This window comes from Mandrillus leucophaeus, unplaced genomic scaffold (assembly GCF_000951045.1).
Source record: "Mandrillus leucophaeus isolate KB7577 unplaced genomic scaffold, Mleu.le_1.0 Scaffold251, whole genome shotgun sequence".
Lineage (NCBI taxonomy): Eukaryota > Metazoa > Chordata > Mammalia > Primates > Cercopithecidae > Mandrillus > Mandrillus leucophaeus.
Genome location: NW_012102599.1, coordinates 1,896,627 through 1,918,747, shown reverse-complemented (window position 1 = coordinate 1,918,747; position 22,121 = coordinate 1,896,627). Strand labels below are relative to the sequence as shown.

The following is a 22,121-nucleotide window of genomic DNA, read 5'->3' as shown; positions in this document are numbered from 1 at the left end:
TTCTTTTTCTTGCCTAATTGCTCTGGCTAGACCTTCTAGTATAATGCTGAATAGCAGTGGGGAAACCAGGAATTTTCATGATATTAGGGGAAAAATTTTCAATGTTTTGCTATTATGTTGTTAGCTGTGGGTTTTTATGAATGTCTTTATCAGATTAAGAAAGTTCCCTTTTCTTCCTAGTTTGCAGAGTGTTTTTACCATGAAAGAGTGTTGGATTTTGTCAGATGCTTTTTCTTATCAATTGAGGTGATTATGCTGTTTTTTCCCTTCATTCTATTAATATGGTATATTACATCGATTGACATTTGTGTGTGGAACCATGTTCCCTGCACTTCTTTGATAAATCTTGCTTGGTCATGCTGTATGATCATTTTAATAAGCTACTAGATTTGGCCTGCTAGTATTTTGAAGTTTTTTTGCATCTATATTCATGAGGGATATTGGTCTGTAGTTTCCCTGTGAGGTCTTTGGCTTTGGTGTTAAGGTAATGCTGGCCTTGGAGAATGGGTCACAGGGTGCTCCTTTCTATTCCATTGTTTGGAAGAGTTCGAGAAGGATTAGTGTTAATTCTTCTTCATATGTTTGGCATAGTTTGCCAGTAAACTCATTTAGTCCTGGACTTTCTTTGCTGGGAGATTTTTGAGTAGTAGTTCAATCTCTCTACTTGTTATAGGGCTGTTCGGAATTTTTATTTCCTTTTGAGCCTGTTTTGTCAATTCGTGTGTTTTTTAATCTAGGTCATCTAAATTGTTGGCAACAATGCTTGTTTTTATGAATAAATTTGTTTATAGTTAAGTTGCCTGAAATACCATGCAATTCATCTAATATGTATAAAACTTGAAATATATTATATTGCATCTACTTTTCTAAAGCAAAATCTGTAAAATTCCATAAGAGATTTAAACAATTAAAATAAATAATTCCTCACATAAAATGAAATTTTTTTTTTTTTTTTTGAGACGGAGTCTTGCTCTGTTGCCCAGGCTGGATGGAGTGCAGTGGCGCGGTCTCGGGGTCTCGGCTCATCACAAGCTCCGCCTCCCGGGTTCATGTTTTTTTTTTTTTTTTTTTTTTTTTTTTTAAGTAGAGACAGGGTTTCACCGTGTTGGCCAGGACGGTCTCGATCTCCTGACTTCATGATCCACCTGCCTCGGCCTCCCAAAGTGCTGGGATTACAGGCGTTAGCCACTGCGTCCAGCCGAAATCTTTCTTTTTCTCCCTAGTGGTAGGAATAGTAAGAGTGAAGACTGCTGAGTGAGATGGCCTTTGTATGAATCCCTGCTCTGCCACTTACTTGTGGTATATAACCTTGGGGCTAACTTCTCTGTACCCCAATCTCCTTAGCTATAAAAAGGTAATAGAACTACCTCATAAGGTTGTTGTGAGGATTAAGTGCATTGATGCATACAAAAACTTTGATTCTTAGTTCACAATAAACAATATTAGCAAATATTATTTTCCATAAGGTGGTTACTAATTGGGGTTAAAATAAAAAGCATCTTAGACATCTCAATGACTTATATCTTGTAGGATTTATCACAAAATGCTACTGCCCAGTGCATTTTTGCAAACAATAACAATTCACTGAGAGTAATAACATTCACATATGTAATTAGAGTTTACAAATGTAAAAAACTTAGGGTAACAAACACTTTAAACTTAGTTTTTAGACATTCAATAAGCCCATTCCCCCACAAACTTTGATTACAAAGAAGCACAATGGGTTAACTGTGGCAAAATATAAGAAATAAGGCAGGGGAGGCAGATACGGACTTGAGAACATAAGGATATCCAAACAATTTTGTCAATATCAAAAGACAAAATCAAAGCATCTTTTATAATATAAAACAAATCCATATAATTAAATACTAATTAGGTGAAAGAACATTATAGGGTATATAACATTTATTTTCTCTACATAAATTTGCATATCTTAAATTTAATGCAAAACATCATGTTTCAACTTCCACTTAACATCATAACATGTAGTTCTTGGTGAGTCTAGATGTAATGGAATGAATATTTAAATAGACTTCAAAGATCCTATCAAGTTTTTATTTGGTTATTGTTGCTTTAAGTCCTTAATGCTTTTCTTTATTTATTGGACTAAGCCAATTTTAGAAACAAAATCCACAACCAACACACATATAATGCAGATGTTTCTGAAAAAACTAAATAGTGTTATCTTTAGTGTATCATTAAAATAGTGGTTGTGGTTAAACAAGCAAACAAATTACTGCAACTCATGTATGATAAGCTTACAAAAAGTAGCATTTTAAAGTTTCATCTGGTGTGTCTGCACTGTAGGAAAATAAATCTGGATGTGAGTAAGATGTGCTTGACTGAATTAAGTGAAACCCCCAGTTAGCACTGGGTTATGTTCCAGGGCAGTGCATTTGTCCTCACATATTACATCAGGAATGTGTGTTCACAATCCACCAGCTGCATGTTTTAATTTACTAAGAAATGAAAGGAATTAATCCTGGTCCATCCACTGCTTCCTCCTTTGTTTTACTATCTTCACTTTGAGATCAGGCACTTTGTGCCCAGGATTGTGACAATGCACGTTTACTAAAAATGTATCCATTGATAGAATAATTATACTAAATTAATAAAGGAAGACGGTGTCTTCATGTAGAAAACAGAGCACTAAATTATAATTTTACAGTCACAACACAAGCTCCAGCTCTTCCTAGGCAAAGTGGAGCAACCTGAAAAAGAAAAAGAGATATGTATTGGATTTGTAGGTTAAAATGTTGACTCTACTATACCAGTTGGTGAAATATTGAAGCAGCCTGTACTTGTTGGCAAAGGGTTGCCGCCCTGGCCCCTGCTGTATCAGTGCTGTTTCTGGCCTGGTCCTCTTCCCAAGAACCACTCTCCATGGCAAAGCTTCACAGACTAAGTTGTTCTGGGTATATCATGATTGTGTAGCATTCACTCTTCTTTAAAGGTGATTTTTAAAAACAGCTCAAGAATTAATCTACATGAAACACTCTATTTTAGCCAAAATGATGCACAGTATGGATATGAAGAAATGCTGAACACTTACAGTAACACTGTGACCAATATGGAGGAAAGATCAAGTTTTATCTAGAGAGGTCCTCTAACAGCCATGCTATCTCAGAGATAGCACACAAAATACTCTGAATGCCTGGGGATCTGCTTATTCTAGAAGAACTCGTAACCTCACATTTTTTGACTACCTTCTATGTGCACGGCTGAAAAGTCTAAACCCATTCTACTACTTTTTAGCAGACTAAATAAATAATAAATGCTACCCATCCAACTCCCCTAGAAGTGGAAACAAACTCAGTGAATGAGCTCTGTTACAGTGAGAGAGAAGTCGGGGGAGGGTTGCTAGGAAGGAATACAATCTAAATTTATGGATAAAGAACAATTCTTAAATCTTTCACCTCTTTTTTAAACAATAGGAACTCTAGACACTGGGTAATTTATAGTGGAAATAAAAGTGTGAACAAAAATAGTTTTTGAAGAATTACTCTGAACGCAGTAAGAATCTATGCATTTGACCCAGGAGAGTTAAAATGTTAACATGGATTGGGGGGGTGAGTAATGAAAAGTACTAGGAAGGTTTGCTTTGTACTTATATATGTTAGGGTATATACTAAAGTATTTTTGTCAAATGCCAAAATGACTTCCTAATCAGTTTGACCCCACAGACCAATGAGTAGATTTTAAGAACAGGTCAGATTTCAGTTATAAGAGAATACTTGGCAGTTCTCCATCTGAATCAGTTGTTTTGATCACTGTAAGTCTCTTGGAACAATCAAATAACCTATTTTAAAACCATATCTATTTATAGCATTATCAAACTGACCTCAAAATTCATTTATATCAAAATGTCAGTTTATAATTAGTAGCTCTTCTCAAATCACCCAAGACATTTAGTCTCTACACTGTGAATAGATGACACTGTCATGACAACCAGCTAGAAAGTGTAGCTTAGAGAATTTGTATACAATACAATCACAATCAATCAATCAATCAATACAATCAATCAATACAATACAATCACCTCTTGCTTTGAGGTAAGGCTGGTAGTGAGGGGGTAGTGGCTTAGGACTTTGTTATCTTGTTTTATTGCCTATACAAATGTCCATCTGTCAGAACACTGAAAGGAAAACTTCAAAATTTTTTTGTTTATTTGGCTTGTTTTTGAGACGGAGTCTTGCTCTGTCATCCAGGCTGGAGTGCAATGGTGCCATCTCAGCTCACTGCAACCTCCACCTCCCGGGTTCAAGCAATTCTCGTCCCGCAGCCTCCTGAGTAGCTGAGACTACTGGCACACGCCACCATACCTGGCTAATTTTTTGTATTTTAGTAGAGACAGGGTTTTACTATGTTGCCCAGGCTGGTCTCAAACTCCTGAGCTCAGGCAAACCGTCCGCTTCGGCCTCCCAAAGTGCTGGGATTACAGGGGTGAGCCACCATGCCTGAAAACTTACATTTTTCAGATACTATGAAAATGAGTTCACATTTTTAGGTGTTTTAACATAGTAATAGAGGTGGCTTACAAGAAAAATAACTATGTGGACACTGATGATAAATTTTGATATGGGATTATTTAGCATAAAGTATTAATTATAAATAATAACAAGTCTCAAATAACTGGCTGATAGGGCTTAAATCATATATATAACTGGACTTAGGGCTTAAATACATGTCAGAAAAAGATTCTTATCTTTTTGAGCTCCTTGGGTGTCATTCACAACTGTTTTTGCCATAGTGGGAAGCTGATACTAGGTAATCATCTAATTTCCAATGAAATCTTGTAGCTCTCAATCTTATCCCTTCCTCCCTCCATCAAGTGATCTCACTTAAGAAACAGAATAAAGCCCACACAATCTAAGTCCTTTTTATCTATCTTTTTCTTCCCACTACACTCAAATTCTTATCTTTTCCCAAGCTTGGAGGGTAAGATCTTTCTTCTAGTCTGAGGGTGACCAGTCTGCTTTTTTTTTTTGCAAGGGAGTTTTTGCTCTCGTCGCCCAGGCTGGAGTGCAATGGTGTGATCTTGGCTTACTGCAACTTCCACCTCCCAGGTTCAAGCGATTCTCCTGCCTCAGCCTCCCAAGAAGCTGGGATTACAGGTGCACATCACCACACCCAGCTAATTTTTGTATTTTTAGCAGAGATGGGGTTTCACTATGTTGGCCAAGCTGGTCTTGAACTCCTGACCTCAGGTGACCCACCCGCCTTGGCCTCCTAAAGTCCTGGGATTACAGGCATGAGCCACTGCGCCTGCCCCCCAGTCTTTGCTCCTAGTTCTGTTTCCTGCCCTTTTCTCAGAAAGGTGCCCTTCAAGTTTTGCTTTCTTTCTTTCTAGTATCTAGAATCTTTCTCTACCTTCTTGTCATCTCTATTGTGGAAAAAAAAATCCTTGGCTCAAATTCTAACTCTACCATTTATTTGCTATGTGGCCTTGGGTTAGCTGTTTAACCTTTGTGTCATATTCCTCATCCTGTACAGTGGGAAAATACCAGAACCCAACCTTATAGGGTTGTTGAAGATTAAATTCTTTACAGTGCTTAGAACAGAGCCTGGTCTGTAAGATGTGCTGAATAAATATTCACTTTCTATCATCATCATTTAAAAACTGCATGCCTCTCTAGCTCCTACACCCTATTCTTCTGTTTACTTTTTTTTTTTTTTTTTTTTAGACAGAGTCTCGCTCTGTCACCCAGGCTGGAGTACAGTGGCATGATCTTGGCTCACTGCAACCTCCACCTCCTGAGTTCAACTGATTCTTGTGCCTCAGCCTTGTGCCTCAGCTGGGACTACAGGAGCACTAATTTTTGTATTTTTAGTAGAGACGGGGTTTCACCATGTCGGCCAGGCTGGTCTTGAACTCCGGGCCTCAAAAGATCCGCCCACCTCGGCCTCCCAAGGTGTTGGGATTACAGGTGTGAGCCACTGTGTGCCTGGCCTCTTCTGTTTACTTTGAAACTGTGTACTGGCTTCTGCTTCTATCAGATTCTCAGAGAATCCCATAACTTTACAAATGACAAATCTTCATTCTTTCTTATACTGTTGAAACTCCTACTCCTCCCTTTAGATGCTCTATTCCATTGTCTTCTGAGAACTTCTCTCCTCATTCCTTTTCTGTTTTCTTCAGAGACCACACCTCCCAATTCAACCCAGCAAGTGTGTGTATATAAAGAAAGATCAACAAGACTTGGCAATATCTCTTGAATCCATCTACATTGAATGCTTCAAGCCTTGCAACTGAAGCAATCCTCTAAATATTTTTCCTTTTATCCAGCCCTCACTTCCCCTGCCCCTAACCCAACCTACGTGACCCCAACTGCATCATTCACTTGGTTGAAAGTTTCTGCTGGCTTCTTGTTAACAAACTCTTTAGCTTGGCCTTCACACATCCCCATTCTTTAAAAAAAATTATTATTAAATGATTATTTATTTTTAAGAGACAGAGTCTTGCTCTGTTGTCCAGGCTGGAGTGCAGCGTCATGATCATGGTTCACTTCAGCCTCAACTCCTGGGCTCATGCGATCCTCCGCCTCAGCCTCCCAAGGTAGATGGGACTACAGGTACGTGCCACCACACCTTGCTAATTTTTCAAAATTTTTTGGGCTGGGCATGGTGGCTCATGCCTGTAATCCCAGCACTTTGAGAGGCCGAAGCAGGTGGATCACGAGGTCAGGAGTTTGAGACCAGCCTGGCCAACATGACAAAACCCTGTCTCTACTAAAAATACAAAAATTAGCCGGGTGTGGTGGTGGGCACCTATAATCCCAGCTACTCGGGAGGCTGAGGCAGGAGAATCACTTGAACACGGGAGGTGGAGGTTACAGTGAGCTGAGATCGTGCCATTACACTCCAGCCTGGGCGACAAGAGCAAGACTCCATCTGAAAAACCAAACAAAACAAGACAAAAAACCCACAAATTTTTGTAGAGATAGCATCTCACTTTGTCACCCATGCTGGTTTGGAATTCCTGGCCTCAAGTGATCCTCCCACCTTGGTCTCACAGATCTCCATTCTGACCCCAATCTTCCTCTCCAGTAAGCACTCCTCCTCCTCTCAAGCATAGATCCTTATAACCAGTCATACTTCAATATGTCTTACGTAATTCTGCTTTGGTGACATTTCTTTCACATTTTCTCACAGTTTCTTCTTTCCAATCCTTTTGAATTGGATCAATTCACTAAGGCTTAGTTTAAATCCCACTTCTTTCTCACTAAAGCTTTCCCCATAACCACTTTCTTTTTTCTCTTATCTCCTGTATCACTTGGCGCCTGTACCACGGGACACTAAATACCCACTGCCTTGTGTGGTGCATTCTCCCCTTGCACATGTAGATCTTACCTACCCAAGACCTTAGGTTACATGACCGTGGGGCTTCACAGAAACTTTGTTTTCTTGACAATACTTACCATTGCTCCTTGTATACAATACAATCTTGGCTCAGCTAAACATTTATTGTCTTTTACATACCAAGTACTGAATTCGGTGTCATAAGCACAAATTCCTGATTCTGTTCTTGGTGATGACGGAAGCAAAGATCTCAAAAGATCATTCTTAGAAGTGCTAGACCCTCCCAGAAATACACAAGGGTGAAATTCTTTCTGTTAGTAAGATTGCCAGATCAGGTTTCTTTCTTAGTGTAATTTAGGGTTGCCATCTTCATTAGGTTATCAGGACTTTAATCTGCTCCCAAATATCAATGGGTTGAGTATTTAAAAATCACTGCTCATGCATGGGCAAGTTGTTCATAGTTTTCTGACTACTATCCTTGTTTTTATTTTCCAGTCTCCCCTCCCATTGTTACAGCCTGCCTGTAGTCCTATCGGCTTTAATCAGGTTAGAACACCTCATCATGCAAGTGGTAGCAGATAATTATAATTTCTCTGAGTATTAACTTACATCTCAAAGGTAATTCTGGATTTTAATTATGTGATAAAATTAAACATTGCCTCTTTTTCTCATCTTTAATCAAGAGGTGATTGTCATATTTATGCCATATATTTCAGTATTGGACAAGATTGAGGGGATCTGATTTACCATAAGAATTGTTTTAATAAAGAGAGTCAGTGTAATAATGAAACATGAAGTGCTGTACCTGGGTCCACTCATTTGTCTGGGGATCATAAGCTTCCACGGTATTAAGGTATGCTTGTCCATCATACCCCCCAACAGCATATAACTTATCGCCAAGTAAACAGACCCCCACTGCATCTCTGCTGATGCTCATGGATGCTACTGCAGTCCACATGTCTGTTTTGGGATCATATCTGAAAGAAAATTTCAGAACCAGAGCTGACATTATTCTTAAAATATTTATGTAAAAACAGTTTTGTTCTTCAAGTCTATCTATCTTCTGACTTATTATGTACTATGTAAATCAAATACATTTGAACATATTTTTGAGAAAAATACCAATATTTTTTTGACAACTTTAACTTACAGTATTATATTAACAGATCCACTTAACAGATGTATAACACTTAAAAGGAGCTAGGGTCAGTACTGAAAACTGCTTTCAGACCTTAGATTACCTACTGAAAATTTGGGGAAATCAATGCATTAAGCTCTATGTAAGAGGGCTCACAGCCTCAATCATTGTAGCTGTCCAGTTTTGGGCTTTCTTGCTCCTTTCATGAGGTATCTTAACTAGAATTGCCCACAGTTGTATAGCTAAGAGCAGATACATCATGCTAGGATGACTGATATTGCTCCTAAATCTGTTGTATCAATGAACAGCTTTCCACTGAGTGTAGTACAACAGCAAGCCCATAATTCATGGGGCAAAGTATATAAACACTTCCACATTCCTTTCCTGGATTACAACACGAAACGAGCATAGGTCTGAATTGTTTTCCCCCCAATATAAGTGAAATGCAGTTGTAACTTTCCCGCTTTCTCAAACAACACCAATACAGAAAGCATTTGTTATCGTTTGGATGTGGTTCATCCTCCCCAAAACTCATGTTGATATTTAATTGCCAATGTAATAGTGTTGGGAGGTGGGGCCTTTAAGAGGTGATTAGGTTGATAAGATGGATTAATGTTTTTCTCCTTGGTTAGTTCTTGTGTGAATGCATTAGTTCCTGTAAGAGCAGGTTGTTACAAAGTGAAGTTGCTTTGCATTTTTGAATGCCGACTTTCTCTTCCAATTCTCCAACATGTTATCACACAGCACAAGGCCCTCACCAGAACCTATCAGATGCAGCCTCCCAATCTTGAACTTCCCAGCCTGAAGAACTGTGGGCTAAAGAAACCTCTTTTCTTTATAAATTACTCAGTCCTGGGTATTCTGTTAGAGCAATGGGAAACAGACTAAGAGAGTGCTCATTATCATCAACAAACTTTGACTTTATTTTTTATCCTTCTTATGGTCACTTGGTCATGTACAACTTAAATAAATCAAACTAATCTTTAAAAAAAATCTGATCACGTCCAACAGACATACACACACACAAACACACACACACTCTCTGTCACACATGGGCGCTCATTAACTTCCTATTTTTCTTTATAATCCAAAACCCTTAACAATGCCTCAAGGAGTCTAGATGATCTGCACCCACCCTGCCCACTCTGCCTCCTTTCCTGCCATTCCCTCCCCATCACTCTTGGCTCTCCAGACACAATGGCTACCTTTCAGTTTCCTGTATGAACAGTATTTCTTTCTGCTTTGGAGTGTTCAGACAAACTCCTATTGATTGTACCGCCTAAATCCATTCAATTCTCGCTATTCCTTGTACTAGACTAAACGTAAGAAATGGGAACCTGACCTACCATCCAAATCTCCCACTGCTCTTCGGCTCTCTACCTGGCACCACACTTGAGTTTTGCCAGGCCAGTTGAGATGACTTAAGTTTGTAAGCCTTATTATTAGTTTTTTATTTTATATCAAAACACACAGAAATGTCCCTATCTTTTCGCTTTTTATTTAGCCTACAGCCCTTAAGTCATTCTGCATAAAATTCATCAAGCTCCTCTTCTTATTAGGTCCAATATCCCATATAAAGTAAAATTGCCTTGCGTGTAGTGCATGCTCAACACAAACTTATTTTTCTGGAAGTATCAGTTCCTGTGAGAGCAGGCTGTTATAAAGTGAAGCTGCTTTGCATTTTTGAATGCTGACTTTCCCTTCCAGTTCTCCAACATGTTCTCCAAATAGACATAAGTATCAGAGACTTATATATATTTTTTTCTTGTTCCTAGTTTTTCTTTGCAGAAAATTACCTCTCCACACAGTCTGAGAGTCTGGAAGTCATGTTGGATGCGGGAGCGTCGTGCCCCCCTATAGCATACAGCAGTCCGTTCCAGGTCGTCACTCCTACGCCACCTCTCCTTTTTGACATCTGTGCACACAGTGTCCACTTATTAGTATGAGGATCAAAACATTCTACTGATTTGAGACAAGAGCTTCCATCACGACCACCAACTGCATAAAGTCTGTAAAAAGAATAAATGAAATGATAAATAAGACATTGTGCCATTATGCTTAGAACAAAGTGGCTCTTCTTATGTTATTTCATTGAATTTAAGGTGCCATCAGTTATAAAACACACTGTCAATGTGTGTGTCATTAAAGAAGATATGCTATGTTTGAAATGACACATGTAAGTATCTTATATCACTCTGTATAAACATGAAAAGGAAAACAAACTGCACATGAAGGCACTGACAACTATTTCACCACTGCCATCTCTTTGACAAGTCGCCATTGATTGTAATATGCACTGAAATTCTGGAGGTGTTAAAATGTGTGTCTTAGAATAGACAAAATATGGTGTATAAATATACCATGGCTTATTTTTTTTTAATAGTTAAGACTTTATTATCAAGGAAGGAAACTAACCTTCTCTGAGCACCTACCATAGGTTAGGGACTTTATATGTACTAATTTAATCATCACAGTGATATAAGAAACTGTTTGAATCCCTGTTTCACAGGTAAAGAAACAAGGGTTCACGGAGAGTAAGAGACGTGCACAGGGTCACCCAGTAAGAAGCAGAATCGGGACACATAGTTTTATTAATGAACAAACAGTTGGACAGTCAACACAGTCATGTAGAATGTACTTGTAATAGTGAAATAGGAGAATAAAAATATAGCTTGAAACAATGGCATAAAAAGTAACATTTGTTACATATGAACAATGATCCTTCATTAATTTAAATTACTGCAGAAAAGGATATAGGTTATCACGTGAACGACCTAAATGTTACCTAGTAGATCAATTTAAATTCATTATCAATCAATACACTGCACTAATTTGAAATAGTCTTTTACTCTGAACCTAAAACGTTTGTAAAATATTTTAAATATTTGAACACAGTATTTCTTGTTAAGCAAAAATCTTCTTGTATTTACTATTCATTTGGGAAGCTCTCTATAAACATTTTTTCTACTAGTTTTTTAAAGGAGTAAATTTACTTTGTTGCTCATCAAAAACATTATACATTTTGAATTTACAAATGTTAGTTAATACTTAACTGTTTTTATCATTTCTCAAGAAATAATATTTTAATTATCCCAAATTTCTGCCAATTAAAACTCTAGGTATTTATATTTAGGTAAATCTACATATTTAACCACAGATTTCCTAATTAAGGTATGCCACTATGTCACTGAAACTGTTTCTTAAATAATAAGATGACCATATCTTAAACAGCAACATATGGTTGTAGCAATATCTTGTTCTAAATTTAAACTATATTAATAGTATGGAAATTGAAATTTATTTGAAACATCTATTAAAATTTATCTTAAAACTTCTTTTACCTGTTACAAACTTTTATCTATTAGTAACTTGTTTATGTTCTAGTTCTTAATATTATTCTTATCTTCAACTAATACTTGGTAGAAGAGTTATCTAAATATGGATCACAGAACATAAGAAGCCTTCAACAATTAGGGAGGATCAGTAATTTAAAATAATTCACACATGCATATGTGTGTGCACACCCACACATACCCACACACAATAGGCTTTAAAGCCTCTTACCCTCTTGAACAGTGGACTCGTGGGTCTTAATTGTAAAGAATGGTACAGTACAATGATTAAGAGCATGAACTCTGGAACCAGACAATTCTGGTTCTACCACTTACTAGTTGTGACTATGGACAAGTTATTTAACCTCCATCTAAATTTCATCATCTATAAACCCTGCCTCATAGGATTCTTGATAATTAAATTTAAAGTAGTTTGAACACTGCCTAGTACATGATAATCATGGTGTAAACATTTACAGAGAAAAATTAATTGTCTCTGTGTTCTTGTAGAAAATAGCACTTACAGGAGATCTTAAGTGTACAAACAATGTTTATATTCAGCTAATATTAAGGGTTAAAATCAATTGGTAACACTTCCTAAATAATCATTATCTCAAGCAATGATTTTCAAACTGTGTTCTAAGAATAGGATTCTATGAAGAAATTGAGGGAGTCTAAAAAATGGTTCATTTGAATTTCAAATTTTAAAAATTATTTTTAATTTTCAAAAATATCACCTTGCTCAATTAAATGTCATGTAAGACTCAGAACTCATCTCTCTTCCCCATGATAGTGTCTATTATAATAAAAAGAGAAATATTATGTCAACTTGTGAAAGTATTGTACTACCTATATATACTTAATAATAAGATTTAGGTCTTGCCTGACTTTTAAAATTATGATCAAGAATGCAAGTAGGCTGGGCATGGTGGCTCACACCTGTAATCCCAGCACATTGGGAGGCCAAGATGGGAAGAATTACTTGGGCCCAGGTATTTGAGACCAACCCGGGCAGCACAGTGAGATCCCATCTCTACAAAAAATCATTTTTTAAAAATTAGCCAGGCATGGTGGTGCATGCCTGTAGTCCCAGCTACTCAGGAGGCTGAGGTGTGAGAATAGCTTGAGCCTGGGAGGGAGGTTGAGGCTGCAGTGAGCTGTGATCGTGTCACTGCACTCCAGCCTGGGCAACAGAGCTAGACCCTGTCTCAAAAGTAAAAGGAATGCAAGTAGTTGGCAGATACTGTTTGAGATTCAACTTAGAAAAAAGATTTATTACTACTTTCAAACTGTTTGGGCAATTGAACTGAAGAATTTCCTGAAATTCCAATTAAATTACTCTAGTAGTTAAAATAACTGTTACCATTTCAGCCTCTTATCTGTGAATCAAGATTTTCCTCATATTAGACAATCAAGACAAGACACAGAAATAAGCTGAGTGCTCTTTAAAATTTATTCTTCTGTTCTTCAGCACTTACTCTTCTTCACAGATTTTTATAATAAGTAAATATAAGCTTGAACTTGTGATACATTTTAAGTAAGCTTAAAATAAACTTGAACTTCCATTTGCCTTTTAAATATTGAGGTATTTTTAAGATTTCATTTGAAAGAGAGATTTAACTGCTAAAAATATTTGCCAGCCAGTGCCTTAAAGGTAGCCTGAGCAACTGGAAGTCTAAATAAGGTTTCTTTCTGTCAAACACGGTAGGAAAATTTTAAGATTTGGGAGGCCAAGGTGGGCTGATCACTTGAGGTCAGGAGTTCGAGACCAGCCTGACTGACATGGTGAAACCCTGTCAAGAATACAAAAATTAGCTGGGCATGGTGGCGGGTACCTATAATCCCAGATACTTGGGAGGCTGAGGCAGGAGAATCACTGGAACCCAGGAGGAGCTGAGATTGCCCACTGCCCTCTAGCCTGGGAGATAGAGCGAGACTCTGTCTACTCCCCCACCAACCCCCACCAAAAAAAAAAAGAAAAGAAAAAGAAATTATAAATAAGTTAAAATAGGCCAGGCGCAGTGGCTCATGCCTGTAATCCCAGCACTTTGGGAGGCCAAGGTGGGTGGATCACCTGAGGTCAGGAGTTTGAGACCAGCCTGGTCAACATGGCAAAACCCTGTCTCTACCAAAAATACAAAAATTAGCTGGATGTGGTGGTGCACACCTGTAGTCCTAGCTACTTGGGAGGCTGAGGCAGGAGAATCGCTTGAACCTGGGAGGTAGAGGAGGCTGTAGTATGCTGAGATCGTGTCACTGTACTCCAGCCTGGGCGACAAAGTGAGACTCTCTCTCAAAATAAATAAATAAATAAGTTAAAATAACAAAAACCACAAAAATCAAAGCTCTTCATTTTACAGAATAAAAAAATTGAGGCACAGAGAAATGATTTGTTCTAAACCACAAAGCAATGATAAGATGCATCGTTAGTTTTTTTCAACCAACCGCATATTTTCTACTTATTCCAGATTCTTTAGATATACTATACTTTCAAAATCAAATTTCTTAATAGTTAGTAGATTAGAGAGCTTTAGCTTCTGATATGATTAATTAGGTTGTCTCTGAATTATATTCAATTAACTGTACTTTAGGTGGGTTAAGGATTGAAATATTTCTCATTAGAGGGCAAGAAAAGGTAAGAAAGTAAGATGTTTCTATGCCTAGAAAGCTAAGCTACTGTAGGTCCGGAAATCAGGTTTCAGAGAAGGCAATTATTGTTTTGTCCTCTATTAGAAATAAGGGCTAAGAAGTATGCTGCTGAACAAAAATTAATCCAATGAATCAATCCCAAAGGTTTAAACCAAAGGGTCAAAGCCGAGAAGATACTGTTTCATTTTCTTTTTCTCTGTATTTACTAGATTATTTAATGGCTGACTCTTATCAAAGAGTTTAGAAAGATATGTAGTGATGAATTTTGAAGTGATTTCTTTAGCTAAAATAAATGAGAGCAGGGGCATGGAGATCAAAAACATCTAAAAAGTGATTTCCATTTATCCATCTTATCACATGTAATAGTCCTTAAAAAAAAGTACCAAAAAGTAGAACATAACTGATGGGTCCTGAAGAAACAAGATCTTAGGTCCTAAAATAAAAAACATTTCACTAATTTTTCATTTTTCTTATAATAATCAATAACAAAATTCTATAAATAATTTTAATTCTATTTTAACCTTGATTCATTTATTTTTCTGGAAACAATGATAAAGCATTCTAAATGAGCAAAAGGTACCCCACAAATAACTTTTCTTTAACAACCACAGACGGCTTCATTTTATGGAAGAAGAAAGGACTGAAAAAAGACACACATTTACTTTCCGAGTAAGAGAGCTATTAGTGATGGCTCTACCTATATTTATTTATTCAGAGCAGACAAGAAGCAAGAGAGCACCTCTTTATAAATCCATGCTAGTTTTCACCAGTTTTCCAAGATAAGAAAGAGGTGAAAGTCAAGATAAGAAAGAGGTGAAAGTCAGGATAAATCAGTAGAAAAGATGGAAGGAATTTTTAGAGAAACACTGAGAGAGACTACACTACTTTTAAAAGACCATACATGCTTTTAAACATAATACAGGTAATATACTTTTAAAGTATATTAAATAAAATATTTTAATATAGATATACCAGATTTTTACAGTACAACTTATTAATATTGAATGTTAATATAAAATGTCTTCACTCAAAATAACTAGAAATGTACAGTATCTGCATATTAAAATGAAAGCCTAGCTTAACAATCAACTGTTTATATTTACAACTATTATAGAAGACACTGTCTTAAAAGTCTCTTCAAATCACTGTATTTATGTATATCTTTAAATTAGAAATGATATAGCTTAATAAATTTGGTGTACTGCATTTTAAATAGAACTTTAGGTACTTCCTTACTTTCCACTTAGTACTGCCACACCTACTGTACTCCTGGGGGTAGACATAGTGGCAACAAAATTCCACTGGCGAGCCTGAGGGTCCCATCTTTCCACCGTGTTCAGATAGCTCCAGCCATCATGTCCTCCTACAGCATACATGGGACCTTCTAGTACAGCCACACCTATGAGGAGACAGGAAACAACGACTTCAGATTGGCCGCTGTCTTAAAAATCACATTTTAATTGAAGTATAAGTACAATAAGCCTTAAACATACAAATGGAACTGAGTAAACATTTATAATGTAGACATGTGTCCTCAGTGTTCTTAGTAGGTCGGTGGGTGGGTGGGTGGGGAGTTGAAATAGCATGGGAGTTCTGGTCTTAAACGTTCTAGAGACTGGCTGGGCGTGGTGACTCATGCCTGTAATCTCAGTGGTTTGGGAGTCCAAGGTGGGAGGATCACTTGAGGTCGGGAAGTTCGAGACAGGCCTGGCCAATATGGCGAAATCCCTTTTCTACTAAAAATACAAATATTAGCTGGGCGTGGTGGCAGGTGCCTGTAATCCCAGCTACTTGGGAGGCTGAGGCAGGAGGATTGATTGAGCCCTGGGGGCGGAGGTTGCAGTAAGCCAAGATCACGCCACTGCACTCCAGCCTGGGCAACAGAGTGAGACTCTGTCTCAAAAAAAAAAGTTCTAAAGGGTGGGCGAGGTGGCTCAAGCCTGTAATCCCAGAGCTCTGAGAGGCCAAGGTGGAAGGATCTCTGTGAGATTAGCCTGGGCAACACAGGAAGGCTGCCATCTCTATGAAATTTTTTTGTTAAAATTAGCCAGGCATGGTGGCATTACCTATAGTCCCAGCTAAGGTGAAAGATCCCCTGAACTCAGGAGTTTCAGGATGCACTGAGCTATGATCACACCTCCAGCCTGGATGAGAGTGAGACCCTGTCTCTAAAAAAAATTAAAAATTTTACAGGCAATATTTTTAGGTACAACAGTGTAAAATTATTTTAAAATTGCACCAGATGCATACACTGCTACTATTTAAAACATTTTTCAATAATTTGGATTTAAGATATATTTGGAAAAGTATTTTTATACCTTCTCCCCTATTAATTCAAATTCATGAGATTTTACTATAGTTAGATTCGATACCATAATCTATTGGTATGATTCATCAGCAGGGAGCTGAGCTAGATTCATTTGTTAATTTATTCAACAAATATCTTCTGCATGTCTACTAAGTACCAGGCATTCAACAGAATATAACAGGTAAGGGCTGTGCCCTCATAAATCTTATAGTCAGGAAACAGACATAAAATATATTTTAGTTAATAACCATTGCTAATTTAAAAAGTGGTGCAGAGTAAAAGGATAGAGAGGGTCAGGGGAGACCTTTCTGGTAAGGTAACATTTAAGCAGGAATGTGAATGAAGTTGGGAAACCAGATTGGGAGATAGCTAGGGGAAGAGAAGGTGAGGTAGAGGAAATGGCAGTGCAAAGGTCCTGAGGTATGCTCACTGTGTCTGAGGGACAACAAGGTGGCCAGTCTGGCTAGGCAGGGTGAGTGAGGGGGAAAATATAAGAGATGAGGGAGAGTGTAGAGCCAGAGCATGCAGGGCAGAGACTGCAGATAAGGACTCTGATCTTATCTCTTGTAAGGACTTTGGATTTTATTCTGAATGAGATGAACGGTCTCCGTGATGGCTTTGAGATGGCTTTAAGGTAGGGGGATTTGAGAAGAGGTGTGACATGATCATGGCCAGGTGAGATAAAATGTCTCACTTGGGGGCCAAAAGAACCCCTGTATTACAGATATATTTTAATTTGTGAAATCACAGCCAGATAAGAAAAATACTCATCATTCATGCATGACCCAAATCAACGTATTATTCCACTCATTTATTACATATTGTACCCCACCAGTACTAGCTTTTGGAGATTTTATATGTGTGTGTGTGTACACATATATACACACATATATGTGTATATAAATATGCATACTTGTTATTTATATGCTTATACGTGCATATACACATGTTATATGTGTATATATTTATGTATAAACAAAAATATATCAAAATATACATGTATAATATATACACATACTGTATATACTTGTTTATGATATATGTATATCTCTCTAATTTTACATATATACATGTATATGTAATGCGTAATATGTCAAAGGGGGCAGAAAACTTAAGGGGTTCACCTAATTCAACCCATTAAAAAATGGCTTTGAAAAGAAATTTTAAGCCTGGTGTGGTAGCTCACAAGTGTAATTCTAGCACTTTCAGAGGCTGAGGCAGGCAGACTGCTTGAGCCCAGGAGTTCCAGACCAGCCTGGGCAACATGGTGAAACCCTGTCTCCACCAAAAATACAAAAATTAGCCAGGTGTGATGGTGCATGCCTGTAGTTCCAGCTACTAGACACGCTGAGGTGGGAGGACTGCTTAAGCCCAGGAGGAAGAGGTTGCAGTGAGCCAAAAATGTACCACTGCATTCCAGCCTAGGTTACTGAGCAAGAATCTGTCTCAAAAAAAAAAAAAAAAAAAAAATTAGCAGAACTCCTTTTTTGAATGAAATGTCCATAAAATTCCCACATATGAAGAGATAAAAGGAATGTTTCTTAAATAAAAGATTATTTTAGGCCAGGTGTGGTGGCTCACGCCTGTAATCCCAGCACTTTGGGAGGCTGAGGTGGGTGGATTAAGAGGTCAAGAGATTGAGACGATCCTGGCCAACATGGTGAAACCCGTCTCTACTGGTGGAAACACAAAAATGAGCTGGGCATGGTGGCAAGCGCCTGTAGTCCCAACTACTAGGGAGGCTGAGGCAGGGGAATCACTTGAACCCGGGAGGCGGAAGTTGCAGTGAGCCGAAATTGCGCCACTGCACTTCAGCCTGGCAACAGAACGAGTCTCTGTCTCAAAAAAAAAAAAAGTTCATTTTCTAAGTTCAAATTTGTAACAGTTATTTAATTACAAGGTAATTTAGTAAGAACATTGCTGTGTTGAATGACACAAAACTTTTAAATTAGGGCTTAAAGAAGACAGTTTTGAGCCATGTGATCATTTTCCTTTCAACTTGCTGCAGTTCAGTAAAGTCTTCTGTATGGCACCTAGAACCACTGACAGTATTCAATGCACAGTGTCATTTGCACAGAATAACTGGACTATGAGCAATCACATTCTATGTACTATATCCATAAGGATTTAGCCTGTGTTAGAATTACATTTTCTTCCCCATTGTAGGGGAGGGGAAGCACGCAGTTGACTCACTCTACCCTGGATTTTATGGTCAACCCAAATTTCTAAGTCTCATTCATGCTCAACTCACATTTTCCCAGTCTGTGCCTATATAATAGTTGATTTTATGGACTCAAGAGTCATGTTTTACAAGTTTACTTTGTTAAATTTCATATAGTTAATTTTAAGCTCCTTCTCTCTGTCTTTGCCTTAACCCTCTGGTTTTATTTCCTTATCAAACTTCAAACTTAAGATGACCTTGCATTGAGAACTAATTACAACTAGTGGAAATCTATGTCTCTTTGACCTTTTACTGTACCCACCACCATACCCATTTCAATCTTCATCCCTAGAGAGTTTTCATTACTGTCTACTGTTATTTAGCGGAAGCCTCTACTCTGGTGGTCAGTATTAATAAACTGAGTATTGTATAAACCATACTATCTAAACTCAACCATACCTTCACTGGTATTGATCTTTTTTTGTTTTTTTTTTTTTGTTTTTTTGAGATAGATCTGTTGCCCAGGCTGGAGTGCAGTGGCAAGATCACAGCTCACTGAAGCCTTGACCTCCCAGGCTTAAATGATTCTCCCTCCTCAGCCTCCTGAGTAGCTGGGACTACAGGCCCAAGCCACCTAATTTTTTAATTAAAAATTTTTTTTCCCAGCTAATTTTTAAATTTTTTGTAGAGACTGTTTTTTCCTAAGTTGCCCAGGATGGTCTTGAACTCCTAGGGCTCAAGCAATCCTCCTGCTTTGGCCTCCCAAATTGCCGGGATTACAGGCGTGAGCCACTGCATCCGGCCTCATCTTTTATGATGACCTGTCAAGTTCTTTATTGCAGCATGTGAGGAATGCTTGGTGACTGCTGCTGATGCAGTGGCTGCCACACCAGTCTTCTGCCTGGTACAGAATGTAAACGTGCTGTGGGAGCTACGTGATATTTTGAGTGAATCTGCACGGTTATACTTACCAAGGCCATGTCTGTGTGTGGACATAGGTGGCATCACACTCCAAGTTTTTGTTTTGGGGTTGTAGCACTCTACAGTATTCAAAGTCTTCAGTCCATCTCTTCCTCCAACCACATACAGTTTGTCATCTAGCACTGCAACACCGAACTGTAGCCTCCTCCCATTCATATTTGCTACTGGAGTCCACATATTTGTACGGAGATCATATTTTTCAATGCTTGTTGCTCCTTCATAGTAATATACAGAAGTTATATAAATAAAAATTATACCATAATTGGTAATTTTGTGAAATTACAGATACAAAAATATAATCGTATTAGCATTGAGAATAATAATTTTATTATATTTCATGAAGGTCCTGCATGATCTAGCCTCTGCCTAACTCTGTGTCCTCGACTCTTACTATTCTCCAGGGCACACACAGGCCCCAGTAAGAAAAGGTCAAATGGACAAGGATTATCTGTCAAAGGAGGGTGAGAAACAAACACCCAGAAGTGGGGGGAAAAAAAGCAGAGGCTTAGTTAAGTGTCATGGAAGCCAAAGGAAGAAAGTTTATAGCAGTAGGTCTGCTAACAGTATCCCACTGAAAGGATCAAATAAGATGAAGACTAAGAAGTATTATTGGATTTAGCTACATGGAGGTCATTGATGACTTTAGTGGGAGGTTCCTTATTGAGTGGTTGAGATGTGACTGGGAGGTGAGGAAACACAGACAGTGAGCATAGAAGATTCTTCTGAGAAGTCTGGCTATCAAAGTAAGGAGAGGTAGAAATTACTAGAAGAGTTGAGGAAAGTTTTGTTTTGTTTTGCTTTTAAAATTTGAAAACTCAAGAGTTTGCTTAAATGTGAATGAAAAGGATCTGGTTGAGAGGAAAGCAGCTAAAAATACAGGAGATGAAAGAGATCAGAATGAACATAATGAACCATGTTCATTATAGTTCGTGGGGAGGCAGGAAAGCACAGCACCCAGGGCACAGGCAGAAGAGCTGGCTTTCACAGGAGGAGGGGAACATATTCTACTGCAATAAGCAAGGATAGGGTAAGTACAGATCAGGTACTTTGGAAACTATGAGGGTAAGGAATTCAGGAAGTTGCTGCCTGAAGGCATCTATGTTTTCCTTTCTTTTTTTTTAAGAATTGGAAGATTCCAGGACTCCTTTGTTCTCTTTATGAGTTAAGATGAGTGGATGTTTAAAAAAAAAAAAAAAAACCCTCTAAAATAAACCTAACCCCCAATTGTGAAGAGTTCAACTAGAACCCTCCTCTCTCTTCTAAGCTTCTAACACATCAAGTAAGCAGTGCTAACCTTACAGAATTATAATCATGACTAACACTTATTCTAAAGTATTTGTTATAATTTGGTCATCAGAGCACTAGTATTATTGATAATTTCCTAAAATTTAGAAATAGTTTTGTTATACATATGGATTTTCTCATGTTAAAGTTTTGATTTACCCTACAGAATTCTAAATTATTTGGGATAGACAGCAAGTCTTTTCTACCTCTGCATGCATGCATATATATATATATATATATATATTTTTTTTGAGACAGAGTATCACTATCACCCAGGCTGGAGTGCAATGGCATGATCTTGGCTCACCACAACCTCCACCTCCAAGGTTCAAGTAATTCTTGTACCTCAGCCTCCCAAACTGGGATTAGAGATATGTACCAATCACTCCCAACTAATATTTTGTATTTTTAGTAGAGACAGGGTTTCACTATATTGGCCAGGCTGGTCTCAAACTCCTGGCCTCAAGTGATCCTCCCACCTTGGCCTCCCAAAGTGCTGGGATTATAGGCATGATCCACTTTGCCCGGCCTTCACCTCTGTATTTTTCACAGCACCAAATAAGAGTCCCTTATACATAGTATAGCTATTCAAAAATATGTTTGAGTACTTTTTCTTTATAGTTTCTAGCTATAGTGAGGTTTTTTACTCATATGCTTACATTATAATAGTAACAGACATAGTAATAGTATATTTAATTACTCTAAATTTGATCTTAAAATATCATTCCTGCCATCAAATAAATCAAATCAAATTAGAAAATTCCCTCCAACAAATAAAAAGCTAATCATCTCTCTTCACAGATATATTTAGAGAATACTTTTCTTTTGAATTTTAAGTTACTTCTTTTACATCTAGTTTACTAAGCAGTATCATATTCATATGAATTGGTAACTAAAAGTTATTTTGCTAATTTGAAACATAAAAATATTAAAACATAGTCTCAGGTATATATATTTAATATATATTAT

The 22,121-nt window shown here is 37.7% G+C and overlaps 1 protein-coding gene across 2 annotated transcripts in view; it reads right to left on the bottom strand.

The window, feature by feature from the left end:
* Nucleotides 1-1,426: 1,426 nt before the first annotated feature.
* KLHL5 (kelch-like family member 5) overlaps nt 1,427-22,121 on the bottom strand; it is a 66,702-nt gene continuing 46,007 nt past the window's right edge. For both annotated transcript variants that reach the window (XM_011983538.1, XM_011983539.1), the window contains 5 exons: nt 19,859-20,083; nt 15,655-15,817; nt 10,234-10,446; nt 8,105-8,276; nt 1,427-2,711 (listed from right to left, as the gene is read on the bottom strand). In XM_011983538.1, the coding sequence (XP_011838928.1) occupies nt 2,655-2,711; nt 8,105-8,276; nt 10,234-10,446; nt 15,655-15,817; nt 19,859-20,083 (830 nt within the window). In that variant the 3' untranslated portion in view covers nt 1,427-2,654. The remainder of the gene's footprint in view (nt 2,712-8,104; nt 8,277-10,233; nt 10,447-15,654; nt 15,818-19,858; nt 20,084-22,121) is intronic.